Source organism: Antrostomus carolinensis, unplaced genomic scaffold (genome assembly GCF_000700745.2).
Source record: "Antrostomus carolinensis isolate BGI_N321 unplaced genomic scaffold, ASM70074v2 scaffold2680, whole genome shotgun sequence".
NCBI classification, from domain to species: Eukaryota; Metazoa; Chordata; class Aves; order Caprimulgiformes; family Caprimulgidae; genus Antrostomus; species Antrostomus carolinensis.
The window spans coordinates 65,669-79,242 of NW_010290378.1; the positions used below are offsets into that span (position 1 = coordinate 65,669).

At 43.8% G+C, this 13,574-nt stretch overlaps 1 protein-coding gene across 1 annotated transcript in view; it reads left to right on the plus strand.

Moving 5' to 3' along the window:
- SLCO3A1 (solute carrier organic anion transporter family member 3A1) overlaps window positions 1-12,754 on the plus strand; it is a gene marked incomplete at its 5' end in the record, with an annotated part of 28,929 nt that extends 16,175 nt beyond the window's left edge. Inside the window, 3 exons of the mRNA XM_029086179.1 lie at window positions 3,818-3,993; window positions 7,468-7,532; window positions 12,014-12,754. Coding sequence (XP_028942012.1) covers window positions 3,818-3,993; window positions 7,468-7,532; window positions 12,014-12,393 — 621 coding nt within the window. The remainder of the gene's footprint in view (window positions 1-3,817; window positions 3,994-7,467; window positions 7,533-12,013) is intronic.
- Window positions 12,755-13,574: the final 820 nt, after the last annotated feature.

The following is a 13,574-nucleotide window of genomic DNA, read 5'->3' on the forward strand; positions in this document are numbered from 1 at the left end:
AGCAGTTGTGAAGGGAGCAGAGACCAAACACATTCTGAATTCTTCTATTCTCTGTATCTAAGAGTTTATTTCCTTTAGAAAATTCTTAAAGACCAAACCATCTTTGTGTAAAGATGATGTGGAATTTTTAATGATATCTTAAAAGCCTCCTTTTCCATTTTTTGCTACTGAAATGCTAATGTCTTCTGGGTTACACTGAAAATGAGTGCTTGCTTCTCCTGTGAGTGGGAACTGGCAGGGTTCCTGCGGCTGTGCCAGGCATGGTGACTGCTGCCACACTGCCTGTGTGTTGCCTGTGGGAGGTCAGCCTGGTCACAGTGGCTGTTTGCAGCTGCAGGGACATCAGTGCTCACCACATGCAATTATCCCTCCATGGCTTCACCCTTCCTTTTTGGGGAGACATCAAACCTTCCTTCCTGCCCTGAAGAGATAAATGACCTGCAAGTACCAGTGAGCAGAAGTGCAAGGTCACTGCTAGCAAGTGCAGCCTCGTGGTCCAGGTGACCTGGGAGCTCATCCTGCTTAAACCTCTTCTCTCTTCTCTCCAGCCTCAGAGACGTGGGCATCCCTTTGAAATCCCACAGTTTCAGGGTGCTTTCAGGGACCCCACAAGGGACTCCACAAATGTGTGGCACATGCAAAAGTGTTACCTGCTGTACTCTTCCTCCTCCTCCTCCCAACAAGAGACAAGTCAACACCTGGGGCAGCAGCATGATCATTTTAACAAGAAGCCAGCTTGCAGAGGGCACACAGGATAGTGTCTTGCCAGTTCACCGAGCCCTTTAGCCAGAATACAGCCAGAATACAGCCACCACTGTGTGGTCGGTGGCTGGAGTGTGGGAGCAACCTCCTCTCTGCATGGTTTAGAGCAAAGCTCTGGCTCCTCTGGAAGGAGCACAGTAATGAAAATTCAGCTTTGCCTCTTCAGTCTGCAGCTGCCTGACCTCATGCTCTGCAAGAGCAAACCTCCGAGCAAAATGCTCGCTCTCCCCCATCCTCTCTCTTACTCATTCTTTCTTATTTTGCCTTTTCGTCATCATCTTGGGGTTTTCTTCATCGCTTTGTTTTGTGGGTTTTTTTGCAGTAACGTTTTGAACACAAATTAGTGAAGCAATAGCATCTTCTGGAAAGGGTATTATCAAGAATTATGAACCAGTTTGGCCATGCAATGGCCCTGAGGCAAAGCCAAATTGCCAAACCAGATTTTAAACCCATAATCCAGGTAATGACCTGTCTAGAGGGTCTTGTGAATGTTATATGCTTGTGATGAGCCAAGGGTTGCTCTTTACTGGGACATAAAATTCTCTGAATGCTTTATTTAACTTTACTGCATTGGATGTTTCTAACTGCCTCTCTCGGCTTTTCCTCTGTGAACAATTTCTAAAAGCAATATGTAGCTCAGTTAGTTTTTTCTTAGTAGTTTCTTCTCTCTGACTGAGCTGGTTCTGGAGGTGCACCTATCCAAAAAGCCATAGAAGTATCCGTGCTGATAGGCAGAGCTCTGGCACCCTCAGGAATTTCTCTGTCAAGCCATTCCTGGGAGCGACCCTTGCGTGCAAAGCCTTTCACTGTGCATCTTGTTTGTTTGAGGCCAGTGCTTTTCTCAGTGCCCCTTTTGGCTGGAGATGCATGAATTCCAGCTTGGCATTATCATGCTGGCATCTCATGGCATTGCACTGAACTACCAGCCTGTCCCTTCTCTGTTAGAGCCAGGGTTTAAAAAAATTAGTAATTAAAAAAAATGAGTAATTTGCATAGATAATTATCCCGAACTCAGGATGCTGTTAAAGGTGCAAATTCTGCATCTGTGCAGCTTCACATGCACCCAGAAAATCTGGGTGTGTGAGATGCTGGGCAGTGGAAGGCTGTGATAATGTGCAGTTGAATGTGATGGGATTGCAGACAAAGGAACCTCTAGCAATTTGGCACGGGTAACAAAAAGTTGCCTCTCCACAGGACAGAGGTAAAACTCCATCTTTGATGTTTCCTTGTTTGATGTCCGTCAGTTGTATAGCGTGTCAGTAATAAAAGATCAAAGATCTTCCAGGTAAGGATGAGGTGCAACACTAAGCAAGCAGATGTAGTTGGTACAAACTATTCACGTTGCTTTGGGCTGGCTACTACTTCTTGCAAAATGGTTGAAAAAGTGGTCTGAGGGGCAAAGTTTCAGGCAATGGAGGTGGGGACCTGCCTCGTGGTTTTTAAGAACTCCAATGGGAGGAGAATATTCCCCCACCATTGCCAGAAACAGGTACTTTCTCACTGTTGATGACAGCTCGTGGGAAATAAGCAGCCGGTTTTGCATCTTTGCTGTGATGGGAATTTTGTCCCAGGATATTTCAGTGCTGATATGTATTTTCCTGGACTGAGATGATTTTTAATCCACAGGGCTGTGTCCAGGCTGGTTGCTAACAATGCCAAGCAGTAAGAGCCAGGAACTACAAATTCCTGTTGTCTTTCTGCAAACACCGCTGCAGTAGTGCTAATTGTCACCATCTCGAAGCCTTCAGGTGGCAGCTTCTAACCCACAGCACAGGAATTTGTTATGTTAATTATTGCTTGCCAGCCAGAAAGGCACCTGCATGTCTACTCCAGCTCTCCTGGTGTTCTGCTCTGTGGTCTCTCTTGTCCTCTGTGCACTTATTTGGAAGAAAAGCGTTTGACTTCTATGCAGAAGAAAGAGATTGGTGTCAGAAAGGCTGGAGTAGCGTCCCCACGGATCCTTATCTTTCGAGGCAGTGAACCAGAAAGTGTGTTTTGTATGGCCCTAGGAGCACCCCAGCAGAAAAGCAAAGGAATTTCTGCTTGAACGTGGTAGAGGGGAAGGGGAGGAGATTAAGCTGGTTTTCAATATGTTTTATTTTATGGTATTACTCCTCTTACAAACATGTAACCTGCAAACTGAGCGTGCTGATGAAGACAAGCCATGAATCATTCATGATGGCTTTGTTTGGTATTCCTTAAAGGATTTCTTGGTAGTATTGTGTGCCTTAATTGCACTGACATCCCCCACTCAGAAATTCAGGAGGGTGAGTTGGAAATAAGAAAAAAATATATATATATCCGTAAATCTGTGACTGGCAAACAAAGCTTCTTTTCACATCCTGCACTTGCTGGAGAGATCAAAGGAAAACACGGTTGTTCGCCCTCCTTCTGATCACATATTGATAAACTTTATCTCACCTGACTTCAGCTTTTAGTTCAACACATACCCCTTGGATCCAGATGTCATTTGTTAGCCTGTAGTGCACTTGAGTCCAGCAGCGTCTGTGCTGCTGAGCTGTGATAGTTCAGCTCTTGGTGAACTATCACCCATCATGGGTGGCTCTTTCCCAGGATTCAGGGTGCTGGAAGCAGACACTGAACCCACAGCCAGCAACGGGGCTGCAGATTTACCTGCTTTTAATGTACTTCAGTTTAATTGCAACAGCCAAGAGGACAGAGGTAAATAAGAAAGTAATTAGAACCATAATTTGGGGATCTTCCTTGTCGCAGGGACAGAGATCGTTTCTTTATTCTCCTCCAAAGAGATATAACTTGGTAATAATTTTGTCACAGTGACATTTATGGGAGAGACTTGAAAGGAGCAGAAGAAAAGGAACAAGCCAAGGGACAGCTTTCCCTTGCTGGTAGCATGCATCAGAGCTGACGTGCGTCTGAAATCCTTTCCAAACCCCTCTCAAATAAGCACTTAGGAGTTACTTAATTGACTGTTAGAGGATTCAGAGATGCTGAATTACGAGGTGCCCTCGTTACAGAGGGCAGGGGGTGGGGACTGTGGCTTTTGCTTCCCCTGAACCCCTGTGCTCCTCCACAGAACCTCAGTGGCTGTTCCTGCCTCACCTCGGTCCCTGCCGAAAATGCCACCGTCGTTCCTGGCAAATGCCCCAGCCCCGGCTGCGAAGAGGCCTTCTTGACATTCCTCTGCGTGATGTGCGTTTGCAGCATGATCGGGGCCATGGCGCAGACACCGTCAGTCATCATCCTCATCAGGTAGGACCGCTGCTGGGAGGAAGCAATGAGCTCTCCAGGGGCTGCTCTTGGGCTGGGGGGACCGTGGGGTACTGCTGGGAGCTGCCAAGGGTCCTGGCCTCTGCCTTTTCGGCTGCACATCCCTGTATCAATGACTTTGGCTTAAGCAGAGGTTTAGTACATCAGAAAATCTTCCCTTGACTAAGCATCCCTGAGTGAAGACACCTTGAAAGAGCTGCCCACATTTTCAAAAGATTTTGGACCTCCTTCAGCAAATGAGGAGCTACGGGCACAGGCTTTCTGGTACGTCACTGCCTTCACATGCAGGCAGGAGTTGGGGAGTCAAAAGCCTGAGCAGTCCTGCCTGAATTTTAGCCCTGTCGTTTCAAGTGTTAATTAAATCATTTTTTTTCTCTAAGCCACTGTTTGAAGCACCTGCTTCACCCATGGCACAGCCCCACTGAATTCAGTGCCTACAGTACTGACCTGCTAGAGAGAACATGGGAATTCCTCCACTATGGCTTTCATAAAATGGGAGTGAGGAGGGACTGGGCTTGCAAACAGAGATCCCTGCATGGAGGCTGCAAAGAAAGGTGGCAGGCTTGTTCTTACTAAGGCTGTGATTAGCACAGGAAGGGAAAGACAGAAGTGTAGTTGCCAGTCCGGGTATAAGGACATTACAGCTGTATCAGGAAAGGGCAGAATTGCAACCCCGTGTTCTCAGCATGGAATGGCTTAATAAAATACCTCTAGAGGTGGCCTAGAGATCTGAGAAGCCATGGAAAAATGAAAGGCTGCGGCAAAGGCTATCTTTGGTCAATATTCTCCTGGCTAGAGTTTAACTTTCCTCACCCTGGATCATGTCCAAGAACAGAAGGAACTTGAAAGTCTGAAAGGTGTCTCTGAGTTAGCCAATATGAATAGGTGGGCAAAAGTAGCTTATTCAAATAACTGACCTTGAGTTAGTTCCAGACACAGGGAACACTTCACCTTATGATATATGGGTGCATCTAAGCCCATGTTTATCCAGAATTCCGTATCTATCCAGGCTGTCACTTACTGAGAATAATAACTAGAGGCATAACTAGCAGATCCATTCTGCTGCCTGGAAAATTCCAATAAAATTCAGTCAATAAGGTCGGTATTAGAAACACACTCTCGAGTGGATCTCAGACAGAACAGCTCTGTGAGGGCATGTCTCCCTGCAGGGTACAAAATGAGATATTCCACCTACTAGTTCGTTTCTCTCTTTGCATCTACAGTCGCTAAAGGGAAATCAAATTTCTCCTGATAAATATTGTGGCAAAAGTAATTTGAAGTTTGAAGAGTTCTTTGTTCAAGGGAGCTGCCAGCACCTGTAGGATCCTGAATGGAGATGTCGTAGTGTCAGCTTCAAATGAGATAAGCCAGTCACCAGCCAGGAAGAAGAATACAAGGGAATAAGAAAAGCAAAGAGAATATTAAAAATATTCAGCCCGCAGCTGTAGGAAATAAACAATTCACACATCCAAATTAGTAACTGCGCTCCCTTCAGAATCACTGATAGCTACTAAAATGTAGATGGAAGAGCTCTTCACCATGTACCACATCATGCTCTCTTGCAACTGCTGTGTTGGATTGCTAAAAAAAAGGTTTGGCCTATGAATGTGTTCCTGGTGTCCATGGCAGTGGCAAGTGGCATCGGCAGCTCCTATGGTTAATTTAAAAATGAACCTCAGTGCCTACAAATTAAATGTCTTGTCTAGGCAAGTGTTTTGTTCACAGCTGTAGTCGGTGGGAAAAGGATATATCTCCAGGTGGCAACTTTTATTCCATCCTAAGGTATGGGGATTGACTTTGGTCTTAAATACAAGAAGGTGAACAGATGGACACTACCACTGCTTAAAAACCCCTTGTGAATATTTCACCTGGTAACCTATTTTTTCCATAAAATAAACTCTTTCTGTTTCCTTCATTTCCTACCCAACTGTAGAATCCTATTTGACCCAAACCCGTAACCAGTGGAATATTTTTCCAAGGGTAGATAGTTCATGACATTAAGTCTTTATATCAAGCATGGGTGTCTGCTTGAAAACTCTGCTGAAATTCAGCCAGAGGTCACAGGCTTCATGCAGGAATCATGGTAGGAGGTTACATGGCCAGTGTAATGTGTGAGATGAGGGCAGGTGATCAGCATGGTCTTCTGTTAAATTAAAACCTTTTGCTCTTTCTGGCTGTTTTATCACTGTTTTCTGATTCCCCTCCACTGTATTTATACAGAGGACCACCACTGCCACTGTGGGTGTCACTAGCAGTGCTGACTACAGACCCTGTAAGGAGCTGATGGAAGAGGCAGTTCCCCTGTGTGATGAATCTATTCATACAGAGATCACTGTCCTGCTTCTCCAGCCTTTATATACTATGGGAAATAAAATGCTATTATAAGATTTAAGACCAAATTAATGATTTCTGAAATTACAAAGGCTTTGCTGAGCCTACCCCAAGAGGATGACTTTAGCCAGTAGCATCCTTCACATAACTGAATTAGAAAGCTATAAATTGTTTTTTAAAGCACCTTTGAAGGATAACTCTAATGCAGTAGAGTGGGTTGTGTTCATAGCAAAAGGCAGCACAACCATTATCTTCCCAGCATAGAAAAAAAAAATCACATGCTAAACTCATGCCCATGAAAACTAATCTTGAGCACATCCTCACTGGGAGGATTGATTCCAGGGAGATCTTATAGCAGCCTTCCAATACCTGAAGGAGGCCTACAAGAAAGCTGGGGAAGGACTTTTCATAAGGGCAGTTAATGACAAAACAAGGGGAAATGGGTTTAAGCTGAAAGAGGGGAGGTTTAGATTAGATATTAGGAAGAAGTTCTTCACTGTGAGGGTGGTCAGACACTGGAACAGGTTGCCCAAGGAAGTTGTGGATGCCCCCGCCCTGGAAGTGTTGAAGGCCAGGCTGGATGAGGCTTTGAGCAACCTGATCTAGTGGAAGGTGTCCCTGCTGATGGCAGGGGGATTGGGACTAGATGATCTTTAGGTCCTTCCAATCCTAACCATTCTATGATTCTATGATTTAACAGCCTGACTGAACCTTTTGGTCCATCATCCTCCCTTCCCTCTCTTGTTCCCAATAGTCTGGGAAGTTTCAGAACAAAAAGTTTTCTCTCCCTCCAGTTCTCAGCATCTGGAGCCTTGAAAACATGATGAGGAGCTTGTAAATGATGATTTACTGGGATCAGAATTTCATTTTTCCCCATCTGACGACAGAATTAGCTGTTGTTATTAATGACTTAGCTAAATTCCTGAACCTATCACCGATGTAATTATTTTTGGGGCTGTAGGCAGTTCAGGCAAAGGGAGAAGAAAAATTCCATTAATGACTTTTTGAAGAGGTGGTGGTGGCATCCTGGCTGACAGCACAGAATAGCCATGGGGTGTGTTAATCAAAGCAGAACAACAAGAATCGATTTCACTCTCTCCCTCCCTCCCTCCCTCCTCCCTACAGAACCGTGAGCCCCGAACTCAAGTCTTACGCCTTGGGAGTGCTTTTCCTGCTTCTCCGTTTGCTAGGTAGGTACAAAAATTTCATGTCCTTCTCTCCCATCCTTTCCTCCCTCATGGAAAAACTGTATTTTTAACATGCAAAAGCTGATGTCTACTCCATGCAATGCTGTGGTTGTCAGGAATGGGTTCTGATGCAATGAGGTCCAAGCCCTCTCTATGGATGATATCACATCAAGGCTCCTAAAGGCACTTTTCCTGCCATTTGAATTGTGCTAATAGAAGAAAATGCAGTGTTGCATGAGAAATGACTCTTTCTGCCATGGTCTCACACAACCAGTTACTCTTCTATAGCTGTTATTAATGTGTCAGCAGCTTCCAAAGTTCTGCTGTATAGTGTATTGCTGAAACAGAGGGATATATATTTTCATCCTCCTTTGAGGGACAGGGCCTGTGTTAGATGGTGTGTTTGTCCCTTTCTTCGAGTCTCTTGGGAAAGGGAAACAGTGAAATGAGGCAGGCTGAGTCCTTGTTTCCTCCTGTGGGTTAATATCCCATTAAAATGCATATGGCTGTTCCTCTGGACCAGTGTGTGCTTCTCATGTATGAATTAAAAGGAACACACTGCACGCTGGGCTGTTACTCACCTGCCTCTTGTTTCTGAGGGGAGGGTTTTTCCCCCTTTTGAAGAGATGGCTCTTATTTTAGAGCTCGTAGATTTCAGCCCATTAGTCTCAATGATCCAAGACAAAATCCTCTCTGATCCATCACTGTGTGTGTCCATCTCACGCGTGGGGCTTCTGCATGTTGTGGAGATGGAATTTACTTTTTTAAATCAGGGCATGGGCAGTACCTTCCCTGCATAACTACCCCTCCCAGCCTCAAAGGCATGAGCTGGAGAGTAAAATGCTATCTCCTAGGCTGCAGCAAGACACTAGGAAGCAGGGAACCAAAAATCCCACAGTACCATGCATTTCTTTGAATAAGTGACTTCATTTATTTACTTATTTTTTGTAACACCTTATTTCCCACGAGCTCAAAGGGACACAGTCCCAGACTGGTTTGGGATAAAGCCAATTAGATTGTCATTGCTTTTGGTGAAGTAGCTGCAGTCATACAGAAAGCTCCATCAAGCAATCTTATCCAGAGCTCACATAGCTCAAAGGGGAGCTTCTGGGTTGACTTGGGTCAGCTCTGGTTCAAGCTTTGCAAAGGCAGCATTTTCTTTAGCTGTCGGGGCTGCTCTCAGGTTTTGACCTGTCTTCAGCTCTCACTGGCTGAATGCGGAGTGTCAGCAGGCAAGTGTGTGGGGAGGATGGCTCTGAGCTGTTGTTTCCAAAGGAAGAATTACTTAAGGGGAAAGATTTTCTGTTTTTTCCCTTTTATTTTCAAAAGAGAGAAGCCTCCTGAGATAGCGGTATCTTGAATTCCTCTGAAACCAGACTCAGACATGTATGCTTAAGTTGAATACATCTTTTTTTTTTTCTTCCAATAAAGAAACCATTGTAAGAATTTAAACTCAAACCTTTGTATGTTGCTCTGTCACTAAGGAATTCCGATGAAATAAGACAATACATCCTGAAGCATGTCAGCAGTGTAGCTTGAACCTACAGAAAGTGAAGAGAAAAGGTACTTTTCAATATGAGCAAGGGTATCCAAATCTTGCCCTTAACAACCTGAGGTTTGAGAATAGCTCTACTGATTTATTTTAAAAGCTTCTCAGTTCACCTTTAAGCTTTGACTTAAGAAGAGAATGATAATAGCTGCTTCTTGAACCAAAGGAGAGTATTAAATACAGGAGGTATGAGACCCGGAGGTGCAATCGTAGCTAATAGATTACAGTAAGACAGAAGCAGCTTCTTTATACAGCCCTACAGTTTCTGCAAGGAAATACATATATAGCAGAAATTTTTGTGATGCTTTGCAGTAAGAGGTAAAACATGATTGAATCTCTTTAATATTCACTGTAATAACATGAAACACGACTGAATTCTCCTGGTATCCTCCTGGATAGATTATCTTATTCTATAGGAGTTCTGCTGTGAGAGAGCAGCATAACAGTGTATTCATATAAAAGCATTGCTGCAGTTTCTCAGAGAAGAGAGTGTAAAGCAATGCAGTTGGAGCCAAAAATCTGGAAAGGGAAAGAGTTTTGGACTTGTAAGTTCCTGGACACATCCTGGATTGTGGACTATTCTGGATGGTGTTTACCATCCATCCTAGCAAAGCCTCTGCTTACTAGGGCACTTCATTTTGCTTTTCCTATGAGCCTGTGTTGTTTTCCCCTCTTCTTCCAGTGTGACAAAACCACAGTGTTTCTCTCTGAGAAAGACTTTCCAATTTGCAGTGCAACCCCTCAACTCCCATGTCTCAGAGGGTCTAGGCCCTGACTCGTTCCTGTGTTTCTCTTGTCCTCTCCTCTGGTGAAGATGAGCTGAAACACTCCCTGATTGCTAGAAGTTTTTGATGTATTTTTCTTTAAGGTTTCCATATCCATGCCTGCATTCCCACAGGTGTAGCTTTGGAGTTCAATGAAAAAGGTCCTTCCTCAAGTCTTTTGTGGAGCAATTTCCAGGGCAAATTATCTTGAAAACCTGGAAAGCCAGCTGAAGCCAGCGGATGAGGATGAGAGCTCTCTCTGAAGTTCAGCCTATGCATCTCCAAAGCTTTGTATCAACATCTCTCAGCATGTTAACAAGTAGGGGCTCACACCTCAAAATTATGATCCAAATGCAGTTTTATCTTAGTCCAGAAAGCGTGTGGCTCCTGCCTCCTCAGTCACTGCCCTGTCTGGATGTTACCCCCTTAGGTGACATCCAGCACCAGTGTGGCACTGAGCACACGAACTGCCTACAGCAGCACAGCCTTTTTGCTTGTTTCTGGCAGGAGCCCAGCAGATTTTTTGAATTCCAGGTTGTGTGTGTGGTTGTCCACAAGTTTCAACCAAAAAAAAGCATCTTTTAACTCTACAAGCAGAATCAGCCCAGTCTGGAATTTCCAGTCTTTGAAATGACATACAGGGAGCTGGCGCTGACATTTTTTTTCCAGAACATAACCTTGTTTTTCAGATGTGATGACTGCAACTAGTGTTTCTAACAAAAAGATTGTCTTACTTTTTATCATATGTTTTTTATTTACTACATTTATGCTATTAATGACTGGTTAAAATGAGTACCAAAAGCCCATATAGCCTTTCTTAACTGCCTGCATTTATTAACATATAAGGAAGATCAAACAAAATCTGCAGAGCTCTAGTCATTGACAGAATAAAATAAAGACATCTCAGTTACCACAGGGAACAGTGAAGACAACCAATTTATTTGTAGTCTTAGGCTACATGTCGTGAATGTCACTATTTTGTTCATGACAAGCTGAAGGAAGGTACCTTTTTTTAAGCCTGGAAATCCAGGTTAATGATGAAACTGGATCCACGATTAAACACTTTTCTGTCTAGAAACTGCAGTGTCTGTTTGGCTGCACGTGTATTTATAGAGTCTCAGGCATCACAGCACTTAGGAATGGAGTGATACTGTCAGGGGTATGTTGTGCCTACCTGCTTTGGGGTTTTAATAGATAACAATGCTTTCCTCTGCTTCCTGTCTTAACCCACAGCAATGATTTTATCAATCAGGGTTTTTTTCCAGAGTTTATCTGCTTCCAGCCTCCCCCCATAAATGTAGCAGAAGGAAGATAAATGGTTTATATATGTCAAACATCCACATTTTCTTCTGAATGCTGCATGCTTGGTGCATGTGAGCTGGCTGGGGAGTGCAAAGCTGGAACGTGGATGTCCTAACCACTGTGGAGGTAATGTGAAACTAGGGGTCTCTACAATGTCCCTGTAGGATGGGGGAAATTAGAGAAGAAAAACATTGCTTTTATTAGTTAAATGAGATTGGAGTGATTGCTTTGCTTTAAGATTGCAGCTCTGCTCCAGACTGTGATTGAGAAACACTCATCAGGAGTTAGCTGCAGTGGCTGTGGGAGAATCCTGCTGTGATATTTCATTTAGTGGTGCACTGAAATTTTCTTTTCAGATTTAATCTTTGGCATTTATTAGAGGCCATTGTTTCTTTTCCTTAGATCTGTGTCAGAGAAAGGTCCAAAACTAGACCTTAGTGCCTCAGCTGATTTCAGACTGTGACCTGGAGTTCTCTGGCATCCTTTGGGTGAGCACCCCAGGGTGCAGAATTACCAATATCTAAACAGATAGCAAGCTTCAAGGCTGTCCTCCTCTTCATTTATTCCTGCATTCTTATCTCATTAGGCAGATGAGAAGCTTAATAAAAGCCACTTAAACTTGAGTAAAATCCTCCCTGCATGTTGATATCAGCAAAAAGGAATCTCTTCTGTAGATGTTGAGTCCAAGCTAAAAACTCACCCACGGATTTGTTTAGGTTGATTTAGAACTTAAAAAATTAGAATCACAGACTGCAGCTGGGACCATTAACCTTGATAAAGTATCCTCTCTTTCCATTCACTGCAATCACGTCTTTCTCTCCTTATCATAAGGATCATAAAAGCTTGATTTGTCTCTTTTATTTTAACAGGTTTTATCCCACCTCCGCTGATCTTTGGGGCTGGAATTGACTCAACGTGTCTGTTCTGGAGCACGTTCTGTGGCGAGCAAGGAGCCTGCGCGCTATACGACAACGTGGTCTATAGATACCTGTATGTTAGTATTGCTATAGCCCTGAAGTCTTTTGCATTCATCTTATATACAACCACCTGGCAGTGCTTGAGGAAAAACTATAAAAGGTACATCAAGAACCACGAAGGTGGTCTCAGCACTAGTGAGTTTTTTGCCTCTACTCTCACCCTAGACAATCTGGGGCGGGACTCAGTGCCCCAAAATCAATCACATAGGACAAAATTTATCTATAACCTTGAAGATCATGAGTGGTGTGAAAATATGGAGTCTGTTTTATAGTGACTGTGGAGGGGTGAACTATATTAATAATACAAGGGTCCTTTTTATTAAAAACGAGAAGAAAGTGAGAATGGAGAAACACAACGGCAAAACACCAACAGCAACACAGGAAACTTTTGTCTTTTTTCTCAAAGTCAGACCCAGCCAAGATTCTTGAGATCAGCATCTTCTAATGGGATCACTTGTGAAATCCTGTGGGATGATGGAGAAAGCAGGGAGCCACTGTGGCTGGGTACCAGCCCCTTTGATGACAGTACGAGCTTCCACGAAGGGCATCTGCAAAGGTTCATCAAAGAGCTCAGCCAAGGGACAGGCTTGGGCGTGAGGCACAGAGAAAGCAAGGTGATAACGGCAACGCTGGAAGAGGTGTTTGTGGTTGCAAACGGGGCCCCAGGGATAGGTGGAGCCCTGCGGCGTGGGCTGAAGGGTGAGCTGGTCTGGGTGCTGTTCAAACCCCCTGTGCTCTGTGATGGCAAAGAGAGAGCGGTGCTGGAGTTGTTCCACCAGTCACACTCTGTCACCAGCCACGAGTCCACGATAAATACCTTGAAAGCTGCTGGAAACCTTCCAGGTGGCGAGTAGTGCTGTCAGAGGTATCCGAGTCCTTCCAGCCCAGGCTTATTCGCAGATCGCAGCTCTGTGGTTGTCTGCGAATAGCTGTGCTCAGATCTCTCAAACCCAGTAAAGTTCAAGACATTTGCTCACACTTGCCAAACGTGCTGTCGTTTTTAAAGGGGAATGAATTCCAAATACTTGTCTATGTAGTCCTCTAATAAGACTTTTTTTTTAAAAAAACTTATTTTCAAATCTATGTTAACCCTTAAATCGCTGACACTTTTCCATAGGGAGGATTTATTTCTGTTAGTTTGGGGAAGGATCCTGTGTAATTCACCCAAACATAATGTGACTCAAGGGGTTTGTTTAATCCTCAGCGTTTTTTATCCATACGCCTTCATTCTAATATGCTACCAAGCCAATGAAGACACATAATATGTTTTTAAAAAAAGAGAACGAATGCACTGTGTCTCTATAAAAACAATTGTCAGTTGGAGAATTATAGATAATATGATGATTTACATAATATAGTTTTTTCATATTCTATGTGACTCAGTGAATACATATATATAGATATATGGAGGGGCTGTTTATGTTCTCTCCAGTTTTTAAAGATATATATATAT